The 23261-nt window shown below is 39.4% G+C and overlaps 1 protein-coding gene across 1 annotated transcript in view; it reads left to right on the top strand.

Moving 5' to 3' along the window:
* The window catches only part of ANO2 (anoctamin 2), a 362906-nt gene that overhangs the window by 156768 nt on the left and 182877 nt on the right, over positions 1 to 23261 (top strand). The window contains exon 11 of the mRNA XM_030939846.1: positions 22164 to 22298. Within this exon, the coding sequence (XP_030795706.1) occupies positions 22164 to 22298 (135 nt within the window). The remainder of the gene's footprint in view (positions 1 to 22163; positions 22299 to 23261) is intronic.

Below are 23261 nucleotides of genomic sequence, written 5' to 3' on the forward strand. Positions count from 1 at the left end.
TGCCTGCTATTGGCCAGGGAGCCTGGTTGTTGCAATCCACAGACATCAGCCTCCTGGGGCACAGGCCAGGTGGAGCAAGGCAAAGAATGGGTCAGCAGCTCTGCACAAAACCCCTTCTTGACAGCATATGTTTAATCCCCTGGACTCCCTTGGGAGTGCCTATTAACGTCCATATTATGTGGTATATGATGAAGAAATGATTTTCAGCAAAAATATTTTAATTTAGATCTATATATTAGAGGATATTGTACTATAAAGTTCACTTGCATACAATCTTTTATAATATACACTATACATAAAGACGAGTCTATCCTTTTCTTTTTTAACAAGTGTGGCACATGCTGTTTATGCTATCACATTAAATTATGTAAGAAAAAAACAAGATGTTCCAACAAATACATTTTTAAATAGCAGAGTATATCATCTTTGGTTTGGGTAATGATATATATAAAAACTTAGATTAAAATTTATCATCATATTACAGCCTCAAATTAGACAAAATCTTCTATTTTAACATGAAATTTGATATGTTTGCCCTTTGAGTTAAACATTTAACTGGTTTTTAATCTAATAATTATCTTTTATTCCCAAACGATAAGTGAAAAGAGAAGATTGAGGCTACTATGGCAAGGACTTCAGTGTAGATTACACTTGGTAGGTGGAGACAATCTTTACCGATAATGAAAAGCCAATCAGATGTAATTGATGTAATAACTCCCTTCCCTTTTAACACTGGGTTTTCATAATGGAATTCTTTCTCTGTCATATGATCCTTTTGATCAGTTGTGTGCAGTTTATGGATCTGTGTGAACATCATTTAGAGGAAACATTTATTGATTTCTTATTATTTTTGGCTCTGCATTAATGTGATATTTTTCACCATCAGTGTTCTTTATGTTTTCCTCTTTATTAAAAAGTCTGTTGTGGGTAAAAAGTAAAGCAATATTCAAGAATGAGAGTAAAAACAATGAAATCCAAACCACCAGCCTACAGACGATTGCAGGGCTAGCTGGGCCATGAGCATGTGTCTCTAATCACCATTTGACATATACTTGGAAGCTCTCATGCTGTTTAGTAATGAACAGATGATGTTTAAATAATTTCATTTATTGCTTTTTAACAAATAAAAACTGGGACAGATACCATCGCTGTCTTTTCTGATGTGAATCCCCTTTTGGAGGTCTCAAGGTTTTATAAACCATTCAATGAAGAATTCTGTCTTATTTTTATTTTTAATTTTGAGACAGAATCTTGCTCTGGAGTGCAGTGGTGCAATCTCAGCTCACTGCAACCTCTCTCTCCCGGGTTCAAGCCGTTCTCCTGCCTCAGTCTCCCGAGTAGCTGGGATGACAGGCAACCACCACCACGCCCAGATAATTTTTGTATTTTTAGTAGAGACGAGATTTCACCTTGATGGCCAGGCTGGTCTTGAACTCCTGACCTCAAGTGATCCACCTGCCTTGGCCTCCCAAAGTGCTGGGATTACAGGCAGGAGCTACAGCGCCAGCTGAGAATTCTGTTTTAGATGATGCTTAGGGTAACTTCCATCTTTTTATAAAATAGAAAATAAATGATAACACTTTTTAAGCTGGGAGGCTTAAATCTACATTATCATCTACATGTAACAGTGTCTTAAAAGACATATGCCATGGGTAAGCATAGGTTGAAATTGGGTAGCTTCAGGTCTGCATTCTTCTCATTAGCGGTGTGACCTTACATAATTTACTCAATCTCCCTAAGTTGCACTCACCTCATGCACAGAACAGGGATAGGCTTTATAGCCCACCTTTTGGAGTTTTGATGAGGATTTAGTCATCCATTGAACAAATGCTTATTAAGCCACTGCTATACACCAGGCCCATTCTAGGCACTAAGAATACAACAGTGAACAGGGCAGAACAAGTCTCTGTTCTCATGGTGCTTACGTTCTAGCGGTGGAGAGGGATAAAGACACAAATTTAGAAAGCAATGTTAGGTAATGATCATTGTCATTATGATGAAGGAAAGATGAAGCAGGATGAGAGGTCGGGGCCATTTGGGATGGGGTGATCACAGAAGGCCTCTCTGAGGAGGTGACATTGGAGCAGTTGGAGGAAGTAGGGGAGTGAGCATGAGAAGAGGGCACAACCATGGCAGAGGCGTGGAAGTGGCATCAGGTGTGGTGTGTCTGAGGAAGGGTAAGGTGCCTCATATAGCTGGAGCTGAGCCAAAGAGGCGGGCCAGATCCAACAGGACCTTGTAGATCCTGAAAACTATTTTGGGTTTTCTTCTACATGTGATATAAAGTCAGAAAATCATCCTGAACAGAGGAAGAAAGAATCTGACAGATGTGTAGTGAAAAGATTGCATGGGGCAAGGGTAGAAGCAGGGAGGTCTTTGCAGGGACTGTGTTGGGCCAGAGCGTTGATGGTGGAGATGGTGAGACATGGTTGGATTTGGTGTATTTTTGAAAGTAGCATCTACAGGATTTATTGGTGAATTGGAAGTAGAATTTGATTTTTTTAAAAAGCCAAAGATGATTACTTCCATGTTTTGTCCTGAGCAACTAGGCATGGTTCTGTATGCTGAAGGAGAGGAATCGTTCCAGTGCAACAAGGAAACCAAGAGTTCCACTTTGATCTTTTTAACCTTGAGACCCTGTTAGCCACTCGTGGGGAAATGTCAAGTAGACTGGTGGATTCATGAGTTTGGAAACCAATGAGCTGGAAGAATATGATTCACTTTGCTTTTCTGTGATTCCATCCCATGAAGTGGGGCAAATCATATAACTGGCAAATGGGGTTTCTTGGCTATTTTAGGGTCGTTGGGAATCTATTTCCACTGCTGTGAACTCCTCTAAGGCATTTCTCTCTGCTTCTGTTGCGTGGCCTAGTAGTTAAGAGCATGGGCTTTTCTCCCTCAATAGATTAGAGTTTGAATATTGGGTCTGCAACCTATGGGCTTTGTCAACTTGGGCAAGATGTTTCATCTGTAAGCTTCCATTCTCTCATCTATTAAATGTAGATAGACAGCATCTCTCCTTCTCAGGCTGCCACACATGCTTGTGAATTTTGTGCATCGCCCATAGGTGCCCAGCTGAAGGGGTAAGTGGAGGCTGAAACATAGACTACACTGCTCTTCAAGCCTTCTACCCTCAGATGGGACTGTGTATAATATTCAGGAGAAGGACCCTTCCCAAGCCATTTGTTTGCAAAGACTGTATCCACTTAGAGGATTCTTGTGAGGATCCTGAGGGATCATGCATGCAAAACATTCAGCAGAGTACCTAGAATGAAGGGGGCATGCAGAAATAGAGTGATTCTATTTTACTCTGGGATATTCCTCTCCTTCTGGATGGGGAGGCATGGCTGTTAATGGAGGTCCATCCGCCACCCACTGATAGGAATGTACAGGCAGGTAGAGAGACTTGGGATCAGGACTTGCCTTTACCGTTTCTCTTGGATTCAGATGAGGATTCTGCCAATGCTGTGACTTGGTTTCTTCCTGCTTTGTTTTTCTTGCTGTAATTTACTTTCCTAGCTCTCATCTCTTGTATGCCTTACTTACCTAAGTGTCACTTGCCCCTCCTTTCTCTGGTTGATCCTGGACTCAGTGTTTGCTCCTCTGGCCCCTGACCCTCTTTCTTGGTCTTTGGGTCTGTTTGCTCCTCTGAATGCATCTGCTGCTTGCAGGACCAGTGAGAGGCCATGCCAGGCCAGCCAGTCCTGGTTCCTGGTCCCACCTGTACCCCATCAACCTGGCCCTGCAGCCTCCCTTGCTCTATGCAATGGCTGTTTATTTGGAAACCTTCTTAAAGAGAGGACTTGGTTGGAGAGAGGGAGCATCTTGTTAAAAGTGGCACAGCACAGGACAGTGTCATAGATCTAGGGTCCTCTCCTTGCAAATGGTGTTTTTTTCCCCTCTGTCTTTCTGGAATTTCTGAGTAGTTGTCATCCCATTTGCTGTGTTGTTTCCAGCTGTCAGGACATAAGCTAAGCCCAACTTCCACAGCACTGCCATCCCAAGTCCAGCCCTCCCTTTTTTTTTTTTTTGAAACAGGGTCTCACTCTGTCACCCAGGCTGGAGTGCAGTGGCGCAATCTCGGCTCACTGCAAGCTCCGCCTCCCGGGTTCACGCCATTCTCCTGCCTCAGCCTCTCGAGTAGCTGGGACTACAGGCGCCCACCACTACGCCCAGCTAATTTTTTTTTTTTTGTATTTTTAGTAGAGACGGGGTTTCACCTGTTGGCCGGGATGGTCTCGATCTCCTGACCTCGTGATCCGCCCGTCTCGGCCTGCCAAAGTGCTGGGATTACAGCCGTGAGCCACCGTGCCGGCCCCAGCCCTCTCTTTACTGTACTTTCTGAACTAGCTCCATAGTAGCAAAATGTTATTTTAATCAAGAGGCCTTTTGTTGGCCTTCCTGGGAGGACCAAGAACTCAGAGCCCTGCCCTGGAGAGTTCTTGAGAATTCCCCAATTCTTAAGAATTCCTCAGCCCACTGTTGATCTGAGGAGTGGCTACTGTGTCTGCTGGCCCGTACCCAGCTCAGGGGCAGGCAGCCAGGGTCCTGCTGTCGGTTTTGGCAGAGCGATGACAATCCAGCTGCTGCTGTTCCACAGCCAGTCAGGAGACTTACGGTACAGGCATGGGTCAGTCCCTCGGTGGCCAGGCTGGTGATGAGAAGTCAGGAGCTGGTAGGAGAGGGCTGAGGGGAGGGGCCCAGGTCTGAGGGGCTGTGGCTGTGAGTCCTCCGTGCGTGTCCATGCTCACTGGAGAGAAGGGCCATGCGTCCTGAGTTGTGGGTCTTGAGAAGGGAGACTGATTAGTGGTGGTGTTTAATGAATATAAAGTATCTCTGCTCACAAAAATTTTGAAATCCCTTTTGATATAGATTCTCTTCTTTTCCAACAACCCTTCTGCTTTTTTTTCCTTTTGCCCCCAGGGAAAGGAAGAGAAGACAAACAGTCCCTGGGATTGGGGTGGTGGGGATATGACCTGGGGAAATTTCTGCCAGCTAGGAAGGGAGAACAAGCCTTTCTAATGAGGGAAGATCCTTAGAAGGAGAGGAAGAGAAGGGGAGGGTTGAGGACTGATTATTCTTGCCCTTGGGGTCAAACCTCGGGGGTGTGAGAATGGGTTGTGGAAGCAAGGGGAGGTAGGAACACACATATTTTGGGGTGAATCCTAGGGCACAGTGTTTGCAAGAAAGCAGCCTTAGAAAATTACAGGTCCTTGGCCGGGCGCGGTGGCTCAAGCCTGTAATCCCAGCACTTTGGGAGGCCGAGACGGGCGGATCACGAGGTCAGGAGATCGAGACCATCCTGGCTAACACGGTGAAACCCCGTCTCTACTAAAAAAATACAAAAAATTAGCCGGGCGAGATGGCGGGCACCTGTAGTCCCAGCCACTTGGGAGGCTGAGGCGAGAGAATGGCGTAAACCCAGGAGGCGGAGCTTGCAGTGAGCTGAGATCCGGCCACTGCACTCCAGCCTGGGCGACAGAGCGAGACTCCGTCTCAAAAAAAAAAAAAGAAAATTACAGGTCCTTTAGGGAAGCCCAGTGTCTGGCATGATGTTAGAGTGCCTTGGCACCGCCCAGATAGAAGATTAGGAAGGGTGAGGGACACATCTAGGTACATAGACATGACATAGTACCTGCACGCCCTACAGTCCACATATGGGGTCTGGAGGATCCTAAGGTTCTCATGAACCAGTAGACTGGAAGGGGCTGGGGTGGATGGAACAAGGAGGGGACACCCCAGCTCAGACTTGGAGCAGCAGAGACAAGCTTAGTGGTGCCCTCCACTTTTCCATCAGAAGGATAAAATTTAACTTCCACCTGCAACTAGCTGCTACCTTGTAAAGCAGATCGGGGGAGAAGGGCCCATGCTGACAAGTAGCTCTTGAATTCACAGAATATCCCAAAAAGTTTGTTTTTAAAGACTGAGATACCATCAACTGTTTCACCATCTGAATCTAATCCTAATTCTAACTTTTAACTTGCCTTAGAAGGTTTGGGAAGCATTAGATGAGATACTGTGTTTAAAGCATTTTGCTTAAGGCTTGGCACATATGGGTGCTGAATAAATGTTTCATTTCCTCTCTTTCTCTCCAATCCTCACTACTTATTCACCATAGTCCGTTTATAGTATCTTGGAGGTTGAGGGTGGAGGAAGAAAACATTTGTGATTTTGCATGCAAAAACCATATTGGCCCTGTCTCTTACGTTCACCAAGGAGAGACTTTTGCTGTCTTGCCTGGCTTCTTCTGTCATTGGGATTTTCTAGGCTGTCTTCCAGAGACGCAAGCACTGTGAACTTTAATTAAAGCCTCAGAACTTTCTCTCTGGCATCCCTGCACCTGCCCACGACACTACTAAGAACACCCACGTTTGTTTGCCTTTCATCCGTCTCCTAAAGGACCAGGAAAGCCTGACATCTTTCTCTAAGTCCAGGGAGGAAGGGTCTGAGTCGGTGGTCAGCTTGGTAGAGTTGCAAACAGAAATTAGCCCTCCAGCTGACAGGGCTGGCTCTCCAGGTACACGCCTTGTTGGCAGCCTGCTCCGGGATAATCATCCCCTGCTCAACTCTGGTCTCCTGAGAATGGTGCAGCCATTGTTAGGCCTCCATCCTGCCTTGGGCTATGCTGCCGAATGCCAGCCTTGCTTTTCAAGGCTCACTGCCTTGTTTTTGGAAGCCTTGTCCTTTGTTAGCTTGGCCTCCTGTGCTTCCTTCAGGTGAGAACTCCCCTCGCAGGTCAGTCTCCGAGTGAGCCAGAATGTTACATATGCTTGACCTGGACTGAATGTAGTCTGGCCTGAGAGCAGATGGATAAACAAGATGGCCTCCAGGGAATCTGCTGGTGTGCGTATTATGTGACATGTGCTGCCACTTTTAAAACCTTTTAAAATCTAAGTATAATATACAGATAGAAAGGTGTGTGTGCCATAAATATACAGCTTGCAGCATCTTCCATGCAACCAATACCCAGATGAAGGAAAAACATTGTTAGCACCCCGGGAAACTCCAGACCCCATGCTCTCCATTAGTGCCTCCCTGGGGTTGCCTGTGATTCAACTTCTAACACAAGAATTATTTCATTTTTGAACTTAATATAAATAGAAGAATATGATACATATATACTTTGGTGTCTGGCTTCCATTTTCAACATTATATTTGTGGGATTCACTTGTGTTGTCGTGTGTAGTTGTAGTTTGTTCATTCTTATTGCCATATAATATTCCATTGGGTGACTATACCAAAATGCATTTATCCATTTTATTGCTGGTAATCACTTGGTCAGCTTCCAGTTGGGGCTATGATAAATAGTGTTGCTCTGAATCTCCCTGTATGTGTCTTTTGGTGCACATATGTGTGTTTCTGTTGGGCACAGACTTGGGAGTAGGGTTGCTGGGTCATAGGGGATACCTGTGCTTAGCTCTAGCAGATGCTGCAAGCAGTTTTTCCAACATGCCTGTACTTGTTTAGAGCTTACCAGAACTATGTGGGAGTTCTGGTTTCTCCACATTTTGGCCAGTGCTTGGCATTTTCCATCTTTTTTCATTTTTGCCCCTTTGATGGGTGTGTAGAGATACTGCATTACGGTTTAATTTTGTATTTCCCTGATGATTAAGGGAATTGAGCACTTTGCCTATTTATTGATTACTTGGATGTCTTTTTTATTTTTTTTAAGTATTCTAGTCTTCTGTTCATTTTCCTACTAGATTATCTGTCTATTTCTTATTGACATGTAGAAGTTCTTTATGTATTCTGGGTACATATCCCTTATACATGTTTGCAAATATCTGTTCCCATTATGTGGCCTGTTTTTGTCACTCACGATGGTGGTGTTTGATGAACAAAAGTTTCATTTTCATGGAGTTTCAGAATGAGGTAACCAAAAGTGAACATTTATTACTTGCTTATTATGTCCTTGTATACCTTGCCCATTCGATTTTCACATTAACATAGTTTTAAATGGGAAAAATAAAGCTGAGAGAACTTGAGGAGAGACTTTCCAAAGTTAGGAAACAGCAGAGGCAAGATTCATGCCCAGGTCTTCCCACATCAGAGCTTGTGTTCTGTGATATCTGTTATACCAATTAATATCCCATAGGCAATATCCGGTTTTCAGATGTCTTTTGTTTGACTTAGACAATTTTTTTCCAATTGAATTAGTTACTAATGTTTAAAAATTAGAACTAAAGATTTCCAACTTTTCTTAGCAAATTGTAGGATGTGGCAACGCTGGTCTCATTTTCCCACAAGTCACCCCGGACTGCTGGAGCTGAGTAGTTACTGTTCCCAGACACCTGGGTTCTGGTTTTCCACTCGAGAGATGCTGTGTACAGTTGGTTATGCCTAGTCGGCTTCGATCGTTTTGTTATCTGCCTGGCTCCTGTGGGCATTGAAATTTTTACCTTGCTACTGTTTCTCTTAAATGGTATAATTATTTTTCTTCCTTTGTTTCTTCCATTCTTAATTTAATGCATTCTGCCCTTTCTTCCTTCCTTTTCCAGGTATCTAGACTCTGTGCTCAGGCTCCCCGTCCACCTCTCTGGCTGATAGCATTTTTATGGGTAGACAGAATAGTCAACTGTTTATATGGATAGTCAGGAGAGTCTCTCACAATATCCTGCTCCTTCCTTTAAGGCGTGGAGGCGCTCTATCTCTGTAAATGTAAACATTTTCCTGAAAGAAGTGACAAAGTGCCCCAGGTAAGCTTTAATTTATCAGATGGGCTCCTAAAGCACAGGCCTAGGAGGCAATGGGAGAAATTTATACATTGTGTGAGTGGAGAGAGTGGTTAGGGAATCTGTCTCGGAACGATCGAATGACTCAGATGAGATGCTGTGGTGGCACAGCTTCAGAGTTGGCACAAATCAAGAGAACAGGGGAGGGGGGGCTGGGGGTGAATGATGGTGGCAGTGGTGGTGTTGGTAATGGATGCGTAGCCATGTGTAGTCCTGTCCAAGTAATAAATTTGCCACGGGCATGTCTCATGCCCAACCATTTTCTTTTCTTCTCTAAATCCTTCCTAGAATTCATTATAATGTAGAGGTTAAAAGCTGGAATCTCATTAGACTTGTTGGATTTGAATCTCATCTCTGCATCTTACCAGCTGTGCAACCTTGGGTTAGTGAATGTTTCTGTACATCAGTTTCATCATCTGTAATTTAAGGATAATAACATACTACCTTGTAGGGCTGTGAGAACTAAAAAGTAAGAGAATATTTGCAATTTCCTTAGAACACAGCTTGGCAATTAGTCCTCAATACACCTCAGTTACTATTGCTGCTATTACTGTATTGACATGGAAGGGTCAGATGAAAAGATAAAATTGTTGCTCTGCCATGTACTAGCTGTGTGACTTTGGACAAATCGATTTGACCAGGGATCTTTAGTTGTCTCACCTTGAAACGATGTTGTGAGAATTAGAAGTGAGGTTAAGCAAGATGATCAAGATGAAAGCATTAGGGAAGTTTGTGTTTGTTACCTCTTCTTTCTCTCCTACCTTTTCCCATCATTTTCCCTCTTCCAGAAACAGATAATGTGGAATAGTGGAGAACATAAGATAAGCCCATGAAAAGATAACTAACATTAGCACATCATAATGAACAAACAAGAATTATACTGCTGTCCCTTCTTTCGTTCCCAATATTGGTGATTTCTGTCTTATCTTTTATTTTCTTGATTAGTTTTATTGGTCCTTTCAAACAACCAGTTTTTAGTTTCATTGACTTTTTTCTATTATTTTCTATTAATTTCATTGGTTTATGCTCTAATCTTTATTATTTCTTTCTGCTTGCTTTGGGTTGAATTTTTGCCTTTTCCCTAAAGCACAAACTTTGATGACTGTTTCAAAGCTTTCTTGTTTTTAAATACTACAAATATCTCTCTACACATAGCTTTAACAGTATCCTACAAATCTTGATATGTTGTTTTGTTATTTTTGCTGAATTGAAAATATTTTCTAATTTTCTTTGTGATTTCTCCTTTGACCCATAGGTTATTTAGAAGGATGTTGTTTAATCTCCAAATATTTAGGGATTTTTTTCCAGATTCTTTCTGGTACTAATTATCAGTGTCGGGGGGAAATACAATTTTTCCTCAACGCTCATACATTTGTCATTGAGACAGATCAGGTAACAAGAGACAACTTAAGAAGAGAAAAGCAAGGCATGATTGACAAGAAAATCTGGTTGTTTCTATGGTATACACCATTTTAATATAATAACCAAAATTATGACTAACAGCATTATACCAAGATATATCATATTTTTAGAAATTTCCTACAACTTCTGGAGCACATATTAATAATACGCTTATATAATTCAAAGAAGGTTAAACATAATTTCTTATTCGACAATACTTTCCATGTAATTTAACATATCAAATAAGCCTATTTTAATAGTTACTTTTCATAGATCTTTTGAGAGTTCTGGGTCCCTGTGGGATGTCCCAAAGTTGGTTCAAGGTCAAAAAGATTTAATTTTGAATTTGATTTTAGAAAATGTTTGTCAATATAACAAAAGTTTAAAACACTTCAGTAAATAGTATCAGAAATTACTATATCACTTATTTAACCAGAGTGACAATTAAAAGACTTCAAGGCAAAGGCAGAAATTGACATAGCTGTATGAAAAACTTTAGCTCTTTTAATATTGAAAAGACTCAGTTTTCTTAATTAATTAAAGACCTAATACAAGACAACATGAAGCACAATAAATTATTTTGGTAAGACACAAATTTTTGTTTAACTTAAAAGGTGAAGAAAATTTTTTCACTATCTCTTATCAATACTCCAAGAAAATCTTGACATTTTAAAGGAGAAGATCAAATTCTGGTTTTGTTTCAGTATACTTTTGATATTAAGGCTCATTTTAATACCTTTATAATAAATTCATTCAATTATAGTCAGTTTGAGCATAAAAGATTTTCTTTCACTTTCTATCTCTTCCCAGCTTTCTGTCGTCATTACCTATACCCTTTCTTCCTTCATTCTGAAACAACCTTTAAGTAACCTCTAAACTAGACAAAATTGCTCTTTTCTTTAACAAAAAACTCCACATCCTCATACCATTTAACATCTTACTTTCCTTTTATATTTGCATATAGTGTTGTTTCTCTTATCATTTTATATATTAGTTAGAAATTTTAACTCTTAGTAACCTTATTTTCCAGTGAAAACCTAAGAGGTAAACAGTTTCAAATTGTTATATAACATTTTATAAATACACATTTCATACTTTCTAGAAACATATGCTTCCTCTTAGAACAATTTTTCAATGTCAAACAGGATATGTTTACTAACAGACAGAAATATTTTAGTTCCTTTGTAATAAGAAGCCAAAAGTAGGTAAAGTTAAACCTTATGTTCAGTGATTAATGTTTCAGTATTTTACTTCACTTGGAAATGATCTAGATATGCAATGAATATCCATCATTTAATTTAACTTAGCAACACCCTAAGAATGTAGTTACCAAACAGATTTGAGAAACATCTAAAGTAAACATATCATAAAACAAAATTCTTGTTTAAAAATATATTTATAAAATTTTATTCCACTTACATCTATTTAGTTTACTTGTTCTTAACAATTATGCTTGGATTACTCATGAAAATTTCATAAAACATCAAAACTAGCCATTATCTCAGATTATTTTCCAGTTAACTATTTTTACAGCACATACGTGTCGGACAATTATTGCCAAAGTGAGAACTCTGAAGTTAAATACATATTTTTGTTTTGTTTTGTTTGCTGTTAACTCAGAAGGCAGAGCTGTTTTCATTAATCTAACAATATTAAACTAATCTTATTTAGCAAAGAGCACACAAGTCATGTAAACTTGAAAAACATTTCAGTTAGTTTCTATAGTTCTAGCAATTTTAGGAGTATTTGGTTTATATGAGTACTGATTTATCTCCATACCCAATTTTAAAGGAACTTTTTAAAAGGAGTTTTATACCATGTAAACATAGATGCACACATGGATAAAGGTATGTGAACATATAGACAGACACAGAAATCTTATAGCTTTCATTTAAAAATTTTAACAATAAGACAGGTACAATAATATAAAGCTCACTAGTTTATAAAAGGGCAGTTGGATCCAAATTATGTTTTTGCACATGGGATAAGTTAAGGTTACCTGCTTAGGTGGCCAAATATTTTTTTTACCAATATTTGTGGAGAACACATTAAAAATTGTCATTTGCCCTTGCTAGGTAATCCTGTGGGGGCTGTGGACTAAATTTGGGGTATAGGACTCTCTATAGCAGTTTGATTTTTAAAATAAAAAGCCCCTTCTTCCCCCCCACTTTTTTTTAGTCTCAAATGGGTGTAGACATTGTTTTAGTTAACTCCTTAGATATTTACATTTCAGAGACATAGTAAGATTTACAATTCCAAGGGCCTGGAAAAAAATGCACGTTTTCTCTAAGAGGGAGTTTTGGGTGCATGTTTGCTTATTATCAGAGATCTAGGGTAACTTTGAAAGCTTTTTTGCTCTTTAAGTGTAGAACACTCTAAGGAATGAATTTATTTATTTGTTTATTTATTTATTTATTTATTTGCTGTGGGGGTCCAAAATTTGGAAAGTCCTGAAGCTGATGAAGTTTTATTACAGAGTCTCACGGAAGTAAGAGGAGTTGTAAGGTAGAGCAGAACCTGCCAGGCTGCAAATCCCCTGAATCTGTGTTCGATTTATTTCCTGGCTGCCAGCTTTTACACAAGTAACCTGTGTACTTTTGGCCTGGAGGTCAGGCAAGAGTGCTTTTTGTAAATCTTGCAGGGAAGTTAAAGCAAATAGTTGAACATTTAAAGGATTTTCTGGGAAAGTTGGAGGAGTTTTAGGTGTTAAAGGAATCTGTTGAGGGGATGGGACAAGATTTTGAGGAGAGGGGTTTAAGCTAGGGGCCCAGATATCTAGAAGACCTTCTAGAGGGGCCAGGGCCAGGGAGTTGGAGATAAAGGGAACTTAGAAGTAGGTGGAGAAGGAGGAATTATAGTGGGTGTGTAATTTGACTTTTGTTCTAATTTCTGTTCTTTAATCTTTTTTTAAGGAAACCCCTCAAAGCTAGCAGTTACACTCTGCTGTGTCCTCTTTTCAATCCCATCTTAACCATAGGTACCATTAGGACCGTTGTTTACGATGAGAACTCTCTAAAAAAATTTCTTTTTAAAATATAAAAGTTGAACTAAGATTCTATTCACTGTTCTTACCCATTAGTCCTTCCATTAAGGTGTGGACAGAGCACTCATTTCCCTCTTGTGTTTTATGTCACAGGCTTTTGAGAAATGAAATATATTGCTCCTTTGTAGATTGCATTTTTCTCCTCAGGCATCCATAATCAACATTATCTAAGGGGAAATTGCTTTTTAGAGGCTTCACTGGTAATTTACAAACTTTGTAAACTTGCAATAAAATATATAATGAGTTGGTAAATTTTGTTTCCAAAAGAAATCATTTTTATTATAAAAGTGATTTATTAACAAAGTAGAAAAATTTACAGTGCAGAAGGAAATGAAGAAATAATGGTGATGGTGTTTGAGAAATGGTGATTGAGAAAGCATACTTTAGAAAGTGAATTGCCTTTGAAAGGAATTAATAGGAAAAATGTCTCTTGTCATCCTTTTCACCATTTCCAGTATTCTCTATTTCATTGTGTAGATCCAAATTTCTACTGAGATTATATTCCTTTTGCTCGAAGATCTTTTTTTTTTTTTTTTAAACATTTCTTACAGCTCATATTTGCTGGTAATAAATTCTCTTGGCTTTTACTCCCTAAAATAGACATTGTTTTGCCTTCATTTTTGAAAGAGATTTTATTTATATATAGTATTCTGAGTTAATAGTTTTTTTCTTTCCATACTTTAAGGCAGCAGTCCCCATCCTTTTTGGCACCAGGGATCAGTTTCATGGAAGATAATTTTTCCACGGGCTGGGGACAGTGGGAGGATGGTTTTGGGATGAAATTGTTCTACCTCAGATCATCAGGCATTAGGTTCTCATAAGGAGTGCACATCCTAGATCACTCCCATGCACAGTTCACAATAGGGTTCATGCTCCTTTGAGAATCTAATGCTGCTGTGGATCTGACAGGAGGCAGAGCTCAGGTGGTAATGATGGTTCGCCCTGCTGCTCACCTCCTTCTGTGTGGCCTGGTTCCTAACTTGCCATGAACAGGTCTGTGGTCTGGGGGTTGGGGACCCCTGCTCTAAGATGTCACTTTATTAACTTTTGGCTTGCATAGTTTCTGCCAAGAAATTGATTATAAATCCTACATGATGACTTTGATCTTCTGTTGTATCTGATTTCCTTCCCCCACAAGCTTAATAAAAAATTTTCTCTTCCTATCTTTGGTTTTCAGAAATTTGACTATGATGTATCTAAGTATGTGGGGTTTCATTTTTGTTTTTGTATTTATTCTTCATGGGGTTCTCTGAACATTGTTGATTTGTGTTTTGTTGTTTTCTGTAACTTTTGAAAAATTCTTAGCCATAACATATTTAAATATTCTTCTCTCTTCTTTCTTTTATCCTTTTGGGACTCTAATTAAATGTGTGATAGATCCTTTGATATTGTCCCATAGCTCTCGAATGCTGGATTTGTTTTTCTTCACTCTTTTTTCCCTTCGTATTTTCTTTTGATACATCTTTTGTAGTAGATTCTGCTTTAATCTATTAATTAGAGTTATTTAAAAATCCCTATTGCATCATTCTGAAATCCAAATCAAGCTTAGCTTCATTGATTGCCTTATTTCCTAACAATGGGATTTTTAAATTTTATTTGTTTATTGAATGCCATACATTGTGTATAAAATGACAGTGGAAACTGAGGTAAGTAGTAGTATGCCTACGTGCCTCTTCCATTCCATCAGGTCAGTAGTGAGGAGAGTTGAGGCAATCTAGTTGAGCAAGGTTTTGTTGTTGCAAGAATCACCTTCAGTGCATGGCACCACAAACTTCAGATTCCTTCAGTGATGGTGCTCTATTATCTTATGCTTTGTGTGAGCCCTGGAGTGCTGAAAATTTGTTCTCATTGTTTCTCTTCCACTCTCAGATTTCAGCATGCCTCTGCCACAGTGGGGTATTTCTCCATGCCCCTCCTGCTCCCCTGGTATCAGGCTGTTGATATTTGTTCCTCACTGAAATGTGGAGCTTATCACTTGTTTACTGTAAGTGGGGCTGTGGAGAGAAACAGGGAGGTTTTGTTCTAGGCCTATCTCAGTCTTAGGCAGGCTCTGTGCACTCAAGCCTCAGAAAGGAGGGTTTCTTAGAATTCATGTCCTCCCTCTGCCCCTCACAATTAAACTCTGCCTTTTCCTGGTAGGGATTCTTGGGTGGGAGACAGTTTCCTGCCCTTCCTCTGCAGTAACAGACTTCTAATTTGTAAATTTGCAGAATCTCGGGCCTAGGAGAGTTTTCCAACCTTTCCACCAAGGACAATCGGCTGTATGTGCAGCCCACCTCTGGCTTCAGAAGCAGTGGGTCTTTGCCTAGGTCCTTGGGTCAGGTCCCTTCTTCCGTTTAAGGCTTTCGATTTGAATAAGAGATGATCCCAGGAAGTGCATGGTTTTTCATACCTTTGTGCAGCTTAAGGGGACTGACTCTCTTTGGTCTCTTACCTTACCCATTGTCTTCCTTATGAGGTCTATGGAAGTGACCTTGTGCGTGAGGGCAAACTGCCCTTGTGTTTGAAGCTCCCAGTTATTACACTCTGTCATGCTAACTTACACTCATCTTTCTGAATTTTTAAAATTTTAGCTATTTCTTCTTACTTTTATGGGGACTATTGCATCCTCCCATTCTCTGTCACATGTAAAACTATTCACATATCCCAGTTTTCCTTGGATGGACTTGGCATATTTAAAAAATTCAGTTCTCCTGGTTACCTTACAACTTCAGCTCTCTGATGAGCTCAAGAAAAGTTATAATTTCACAGATTATCCAGATTTCTCTTGTTGTTAGGCTGGGAACTGTATTCTCTTGCAATTGTCTGCATCGTAAGTGGAAGCAGAACCTCTGGTGGTGGGGAAATAGATCCTATTCACTGTTCTTCTTCCATCAATGTGTGGACAGAGCTCTCATTTCCCTCTTGGGTTTTATGTCACAGGCTTTTGGGAAATTAAATATGATGCTCCTTGGTAGATTGTATTTTTCTCATCAGGCACCCATAGTCAATATTTATCTAGGGGGATATTGCATTTTAGAGGCTTAACTGGTAATTTACAAACTTTAGAAACTTGTAATAAAAAATATATGAGTTGGTAAATTTTCTTTTTAGAAGAAATCACTTTTCCTTATAGAAGTAATTTATTAACAAAGTAGAGAAATTTTAAGTGCAGAAAGATAGAAATAAAGGAATAAAGTGATATCAGCAAGATGGCAAAATAGGACACCCTCAGGCCTCACCCTTCTGCTGAAACACCTATTTAACAACCATCTGTATACAAAATATACCTTTATGAGAGCTCTGGTTTTTAGGGAAGAGGTTGCAGAACCCTGGTGAAGCTCAAGACCTAGAAAAACTTCATTGAGAATGCAGGCTCATGCTTTCTGACAGCAGAACCACCAACCATGGGCCTAGGAGCAGCCTCGCTCACTTGAAGACCTAGTGACAGCTCTGCCTGTTCACTGCTCATAAGGAACTCTGCCCATATACAGACCCTACAGGAACCTGGCTTCCCATGTCTCCAATGGCATGACCACTTCCACAGAGCAGGGGACTTGGTGACAGATCCACCCACTTTCCCAGAGACCCAGCCCTGCTCATCTGCCCATGGACCCAGCAGCAACCTTGACTGCTCACGGAAACCAAATGCAGCCCTACTGTCATGCAAATCCCAACAGAATCTCTGACTGTCTGTGGCACAGCAGCTCAGTCCTTGGAAGCAGGCCCACCTGCCCACATACCCAGCAGCAGGCCAGCCCACCCACAGACTCTGGCAACAGGCCCACCCACGGACTATGGCAGCAGATCCACCCTTGGACCCCGCTCGGCTTAAGTCTGCCCACAGACACTGCCTGCTGATTCTGGCAGCTGATCCACCCATAATCTCTGACCAGCATGACTGATGAAGGTCTTTGCCTGCTGAAACCAGTCAGTAAGAACTGGAAGAGGTGACTACTTCTCAAATGCACAGACACCAGCCTAAGGCTACAAGGATCACAAAGAATCAGGAATACTTGATATTACCTTATTAGGAGCTGAAAAATGTTCCAGTAACTTACCCTAAATAAATTGATATCCATGATCTGCTTGACAAAGAACTCAAAATAATTGTCTTAAATGAGCTGCAAGAGAACAGACAACTAAACAAAATTAGGAGTATAACATGTGAACAAAATCAGAAGTTCAACATAGAAGTAATAAAAAAGAGCCAAAGTGAAATCCTAGAACTGAAGAATACAATGACTGAACTAAAAAAATTAATACAGAACTTCAGTAGCATACTTGGTCAAGCAGAAGAAAGAATCACTGTACTTAAAGACAAGTCACTTGAAATTATCCAATTGGAGGAACAGAAAAAACAGAAAAGTTAAAAAGTGAAGAAAGCCTAAGGACTTGTGGGACACCAAAGAGTGAACCAATATATGCACTCTGGGAGACTCAGAAGAAGAAAGAAATAGAAAGAGGAAAAATCTTATTAAGGGAATACTTGCTAAAAACTTTCCAAATATAGGAAGAGAAATGAACATCCAAATTCATGAAGTCTCAATGTACCCAAATACATTGAACCCAAAGAGGTTAACACTGAGTCACCTTAAAACTGAATTCTCAAAAGTCAAGTAGAGAATTTTGAAAGCAACAAGAAAAAAGTGACTTATCACAAACAAGGGAACCAGTATAAGGCTATACTAGTGGACTTCTCAGCAGAAACCTTGCAGGTGAGGAGAGAGTAGGATGATATAGTTGAAGTATTGAAATTTTAAAAACCTGCCAGCCAAGAGTACCATTATCTAGGTCAAAGAATAAATCAAAAAAGGAAATTAGAAAATATCTCAAGACAAATGAAAATGAAAGCACCACATATTAAAACTTACGAGATGCAGCAAAAGCAATACTAAAAGGAAGTTTACAGTGGTAAATGGCTACATTAAGAAAGATCTCAAATAATTAATTTTTACATCTCAAGTAACTACAAAAAAAGAAAAAACTAATCTCAAAATTAGCAGGAGGGAAGAAGTAATATAAATTAGGGAATAAATAAGTATAAGACAGAGTATGAAAACAGAAAAACAAAAAATTGATGAAGCTGTTTGTTGACAAACCCTTAGACTAACTAATGAAAAGGAAAGAAGTTGCAAATAAATAAAATCAGAAATGAAAGATGAGACTTGACACCTGATGTTACAGAAATAAAAAGGATTATGAGGAATTATTATGAACAAATTATTATGAACAATGATATCGCAACAAACTGGGCAATCTGGAATAAATGGATAAATGCTTAGAAACATATAATCTAACAAGATTGAATCAAGGAGAAATAGAAAGCCTGTACAGACCAATGACAAATAAGTAGATTCAAGCAATAATTGAAAACAAACAAACAAAATGAAACAAAAACTCCCAGCAAAGAAAAGCCCAGAAACAGATAGTTTCGTGGATGAGACATTCAAACATTCAAAGAAAAGTTAATACCAATACTTCTTAAAGTCTTCCAAAAAAACAGGAAAAGAGGAGAAACTTACAAATTCTTCCTGAGGCCAGCACCACCCTGATACCAAATCCAGGTAGAGACACTACAAGAAAAGAACTATAGGTCAACACCCCTGATGAATGTAGATGCAAAAATATTCAACAAAATACTAGTAAATCAAACTCAGCAGCACTTTAAAAGGATCATACACAATGACCCAGAAGGGTTTTTTTCTTGGGATACAGGGATGGTTCAACATATACAGATCAATAAATGAAGATAAAAATCACATGAACATCTCAATAGATGGAGAAAAAAATGGACAAAAATCAATACTGTTTCACGATTTAAAATTCTCAACAAATTAAAAATAGAAAGAACTTAAATCTCAACTAGTTAGGAATAGAAGGAACATAACTGTCAATGAATTAGGAATAGAGGGAACTAACATCAACACAATAAAAGCCATTCACGAAAATCTCACAGCTAACATCATATTCAATAGTAAAAAAAAAGGTTTTTTTCCTAACATCTGGAATAAGGCAAAAATGCCTATTCTTACCTCTCACATTCAACATAGTATTTCTAGCAAGAGCAAATAGGCAAGAAAAAGAAATAAAAGCTATCAAATTGGAAGGGAAGAAGTAAAATTGCCTTAGTTTACAGATGACACAATCTCATATGCAGAAAACCCTAAAGACTCTACCAAAAAGAGTTTTAGAAATAATACATTCAGTAAAGTTGCAGGATACTAAATCAACATACAAAAATCATTTGCATTTCTGTACACTAACAACCTATCTAAAAAGAAAATTAAGAAAACAGTCCCATTCACAATAACATCAAAAAGAATAAAATACCTAGGAATAAGTTTAACCAAGAGGGTGAAAGATTTGCACATTGAAAACTATAAAACATTGATAAAAGAAAATAAAGATGACACAAATCAAAGGAAGGTGTGAAAGGAAAATAAAAACTTGGGACCCTAACTCACTCTGCCAAAATGAAAAAATTAAGCCGAAAGCTGAATGATGCAAGAAGCTGCCCTCCCTTTTGTTCCTAAGCAGACAGATACGGATAAAAGGCTAAGTATCTCCACAGGCAGCTGCTCTATGTTCACCTTACATTAAGTGCCAATTTGTGGAGCACAAGATGAATACTTAATTGGCTATTTTCCTACCCGCTCATTTTCTCCTGCAGCATGTGGATGACTCTACCATATCCTCCCTCTTTCCCCTCCAGCCCACCAGCCCAATATTTCACCTTTAAATGTTGAAGCCCTTAAATTCATCTTTGAAGAAAGGCACTGATAAATACTGAAACCCTTAAATTCACCTTTGGAGAAAGGCACAGACCACAGACTGTTTCTGCGACTGCGTGGTTTTTTCTTCCAGGTGTGTCCTTAACCTTAGCAAAATAAACTTCTAAATTGATTGAGACCTGTCTCAGAATAAGTTTTGGTTTACAAAGTATACCTTGTGTTCATAGATCTGAAGAATCAATATTGTTAAACTGTTCATACTACTTACTCTTCAATAAATGATATTGGGAAAACTGGATATCCACATGCATAAGAATGAAGTTGGACCTTTATTTTATACCATACAAAAACCCAACTTAAAATGGATTAAAGACTTAAATGTAAAACCTGAAACAACAGAACTCTTAAAAGAAAACAGGGAAAAAAGCTTCTACACATTGAACTTTGCAATTATTTCTTAGATATGGCACAGAAAGCACAAACAACAAAAGCAAAAATAGACAAATGGGAATATATCAAACTAAAATGCTTCTACACAGCAAAGGAAACAATCAACAGAGTGAAAGTCAATATGCAGAATGGGAGAAAATATTTGCAAACCGTATATCTGGTAAGGGATTAATATCCAAAATATATAAGGAACTTCTACAATTCAATAGCAAAACAAAGAAACACATAAAAAACCAAATAGCCTGATAAAATATTTAGTAAAGGACTTAAGTAGACATTTCACCAAAGAAGACATACAAATGACCAACACGTATAGGAGAAAGTGTTTAATGTCACGATTCATCAGGGAAATGCAAATCAAAACCACAGTGAGATATCACTGCACACTTATTAGAATGCTGTTGTCCAACAACAAAAGATAAAATGTGTTGGTGCAGATGTGGAGAAAAGGGAACCCTTGTTCACTGTTGGTGGCAATGCAGCCACTGTGGGAAACAGTATGGAGGTTCCTCAGAACATTAAAAATATAATTACCATTTGAATCAACAATCCTCCTTTTGGATGTATATCTTAAGGAATCAGAGTCAACATCCTGAGGAGATATCTGTACTCCTATATTCATAGCAGAATTATTCACAATTGCTAAAAGGTATAAGCAACCCAAGTGTCCACTGACAGATGCATGGATAAAGAAAATGTGGACACACAATGGATATTATTCAGCCTTAAAAATAAGGAAATCCTGCCATTTGCTACAACATGGATGGACCTGGAGGACGTTATGCTAAGTGAAATAAGCCACGCACAGAAGGACAAATACTGCATGATCCCACCTGTACAACGAATCTAAAACTGTCAAACTCATGGATCCAAAGAGTAGAATAGTGGTTAACAGGGGCTGCAGAGAGGGGAGAATGAGGAGATGTTGGTCAAAAGGTACAAAATTTCAGTTATGCAATGCATGTATGCTCGGAGATCTACTGTATAATATAGAGCCTATAGTTAACAATACTGTATTGTATACTTAAAATCTGCTAAGAGGATAGATCTCACATTAATTGCTCTTAACACAAGAGAAAATATTTTTTTAATTAAACAAAACAAGGGTGAGAACAAAAGAAAACTTGGAGGTACTGGATAACTTTATGGAGTGATTGGTGATGTTCTCATGGGTGTATACTTATCTGCAAACTCATCAAGTTGTATATGTTCAACACAGTACAGCTCTTTGTATGCCAACATACCGCAGTAAAGTGGCTTAAAAATAAAGAAATAAAAACCACCCATAAGCCCATCACCCAAAGAAACCATTACTAATATTTTATTGGATTTCTTCTAGTTGTTTTTCAATAAGTGTGTCTGTGTTGGTTTGCATACACAAGTATACATGCCCAAATATATGATTTGTGTGTTTTGTTTAAATAAGCTAGTTTCAAAAAGGTGTGTTTTCTTATGGGTTGAGTGGTATGGCACTTATGAAATGATGATGCGTTATTCATGTTTGGTAAAGGTGCCAAAATGTATGGCATATTTTTAGTTTGCTGTTGGGGCTGGATTCTTTCTCGCGGCTGTCTATTTCACACGAACAGCCAAGACAGGTGTGTATATGTGATTCCAATGGAATGCACTTCATTCCAGAAAAGCTCAGTCATTGATTCCTTGTGCTGAGGTCTCCCCTTCCCCATGCAACCTCCATCCCTTTGTTTTCATTACAAGAGGAATGAATATCTATGTTGCCCCATCCTTACACATAGAACAAACGGAAATAAGGAAAGTATATGATGTTCTTAATATGTGTTTCATTTTCTTTTCTTTCTTTTCCAGAAAGTATTTTGGAGAAAAAATTGGACTGTATTTTGCCTGGTTGGGGTTATATACATCATTCCTCATCCCATCTTCTGTAATTGGAGTGATTGTATTTCTTTATGGATGTGCAACAATTGAAGAAGATATTCCCAGGTAAATCAGTTTTAAAGAAAAAGGCTCAGTTGCCATATGTTAATAATCTGGAGTTTCATCCCAGTACAAGTACATTTCACATGCCTCTTTCCAAAGCCCTCACCCTCTATCATTCTCCTTTGCTGTGACACATGTAGCTTTCCTCCAGAGACATATCTAGGAGCTACAGATTCTGGGAATGACTTCAGAGCCATGCTAGGCGAGGCCCACTTCCTCTTCTAGTCAAGCTCTTCTCTAGGGCAGGGGGATGTGTCTGATGTGGGCAGAGGGATAATTCCTGGTAAGAAGAATTATGTCAGAGAAATACTTTTTTCTTCTCTCTCCACTTCATCACTTTTTTTCTCATCTAGTTTCCCATAAGACCCAAGGCAAGGTGTGGGGAGTGACACTGGGTAGAAGCCACATCCGTGTGGTCAGACACTGCTAGAATAAAGCAAGTTGAGAAAGCAGGCAGCTCTAATGCTGAGGAAGGCACAGTCTCTGTTTCAGGAAGTCAGAAACTGCAGGGAGGAATAGCCCAAGGTGGGACTCTTGGAGCGCCAAGAGATAGAATCAAAGCTAGTTTTTATGAGGAAGAGAGAACCCACAAAGGAAATATGGGATGGGTATCGTGGCTCACACCTGTAGTCTCAGTGCTTTGGGAGACCAAGGAGGGAGTACTGTTGGAGCCCAGGAATTTAAGACCAGCCTGGGCAACACAGTGAGATGAGACCCTACCTCTAAAAAAAAATTAGCTGGGCTTGGTTTGGTGGCATGCACCTGTAGTCCCAGCTAATTGGGAGGCTGAGGCAGGAGAGCTGCTTGAACCCAGGAGCTTGAGCTCGCAGTGAGCTGTGACTGATTGCGCCACTGCACTCTAGCCTTGGCGAAAGAGCAAGACCCCTCCGAAAAAAAAATAAAAAAGATAAGAAAAGGAAAGAAGCACCTAGACTGACAATGTTATGTATTAGCTGTGTGACTGGA

The sequence above is a fragment of the Rhinopithecus roxellana genome, chromosome 10, assembly GCF_007565055.1.
Source record: "Rhinopithecus roxellana isolate Shanxi Qingling chromosome 10, ASM756505v1, whole genome shotgun sequence".
Taxonomy (NCBI): Eukaryota; Metazoa; Chordata; class Mammalia; order Primates; family Cercopithecidae; genus Rhinopithecus; species Rhinopithecus roxellana.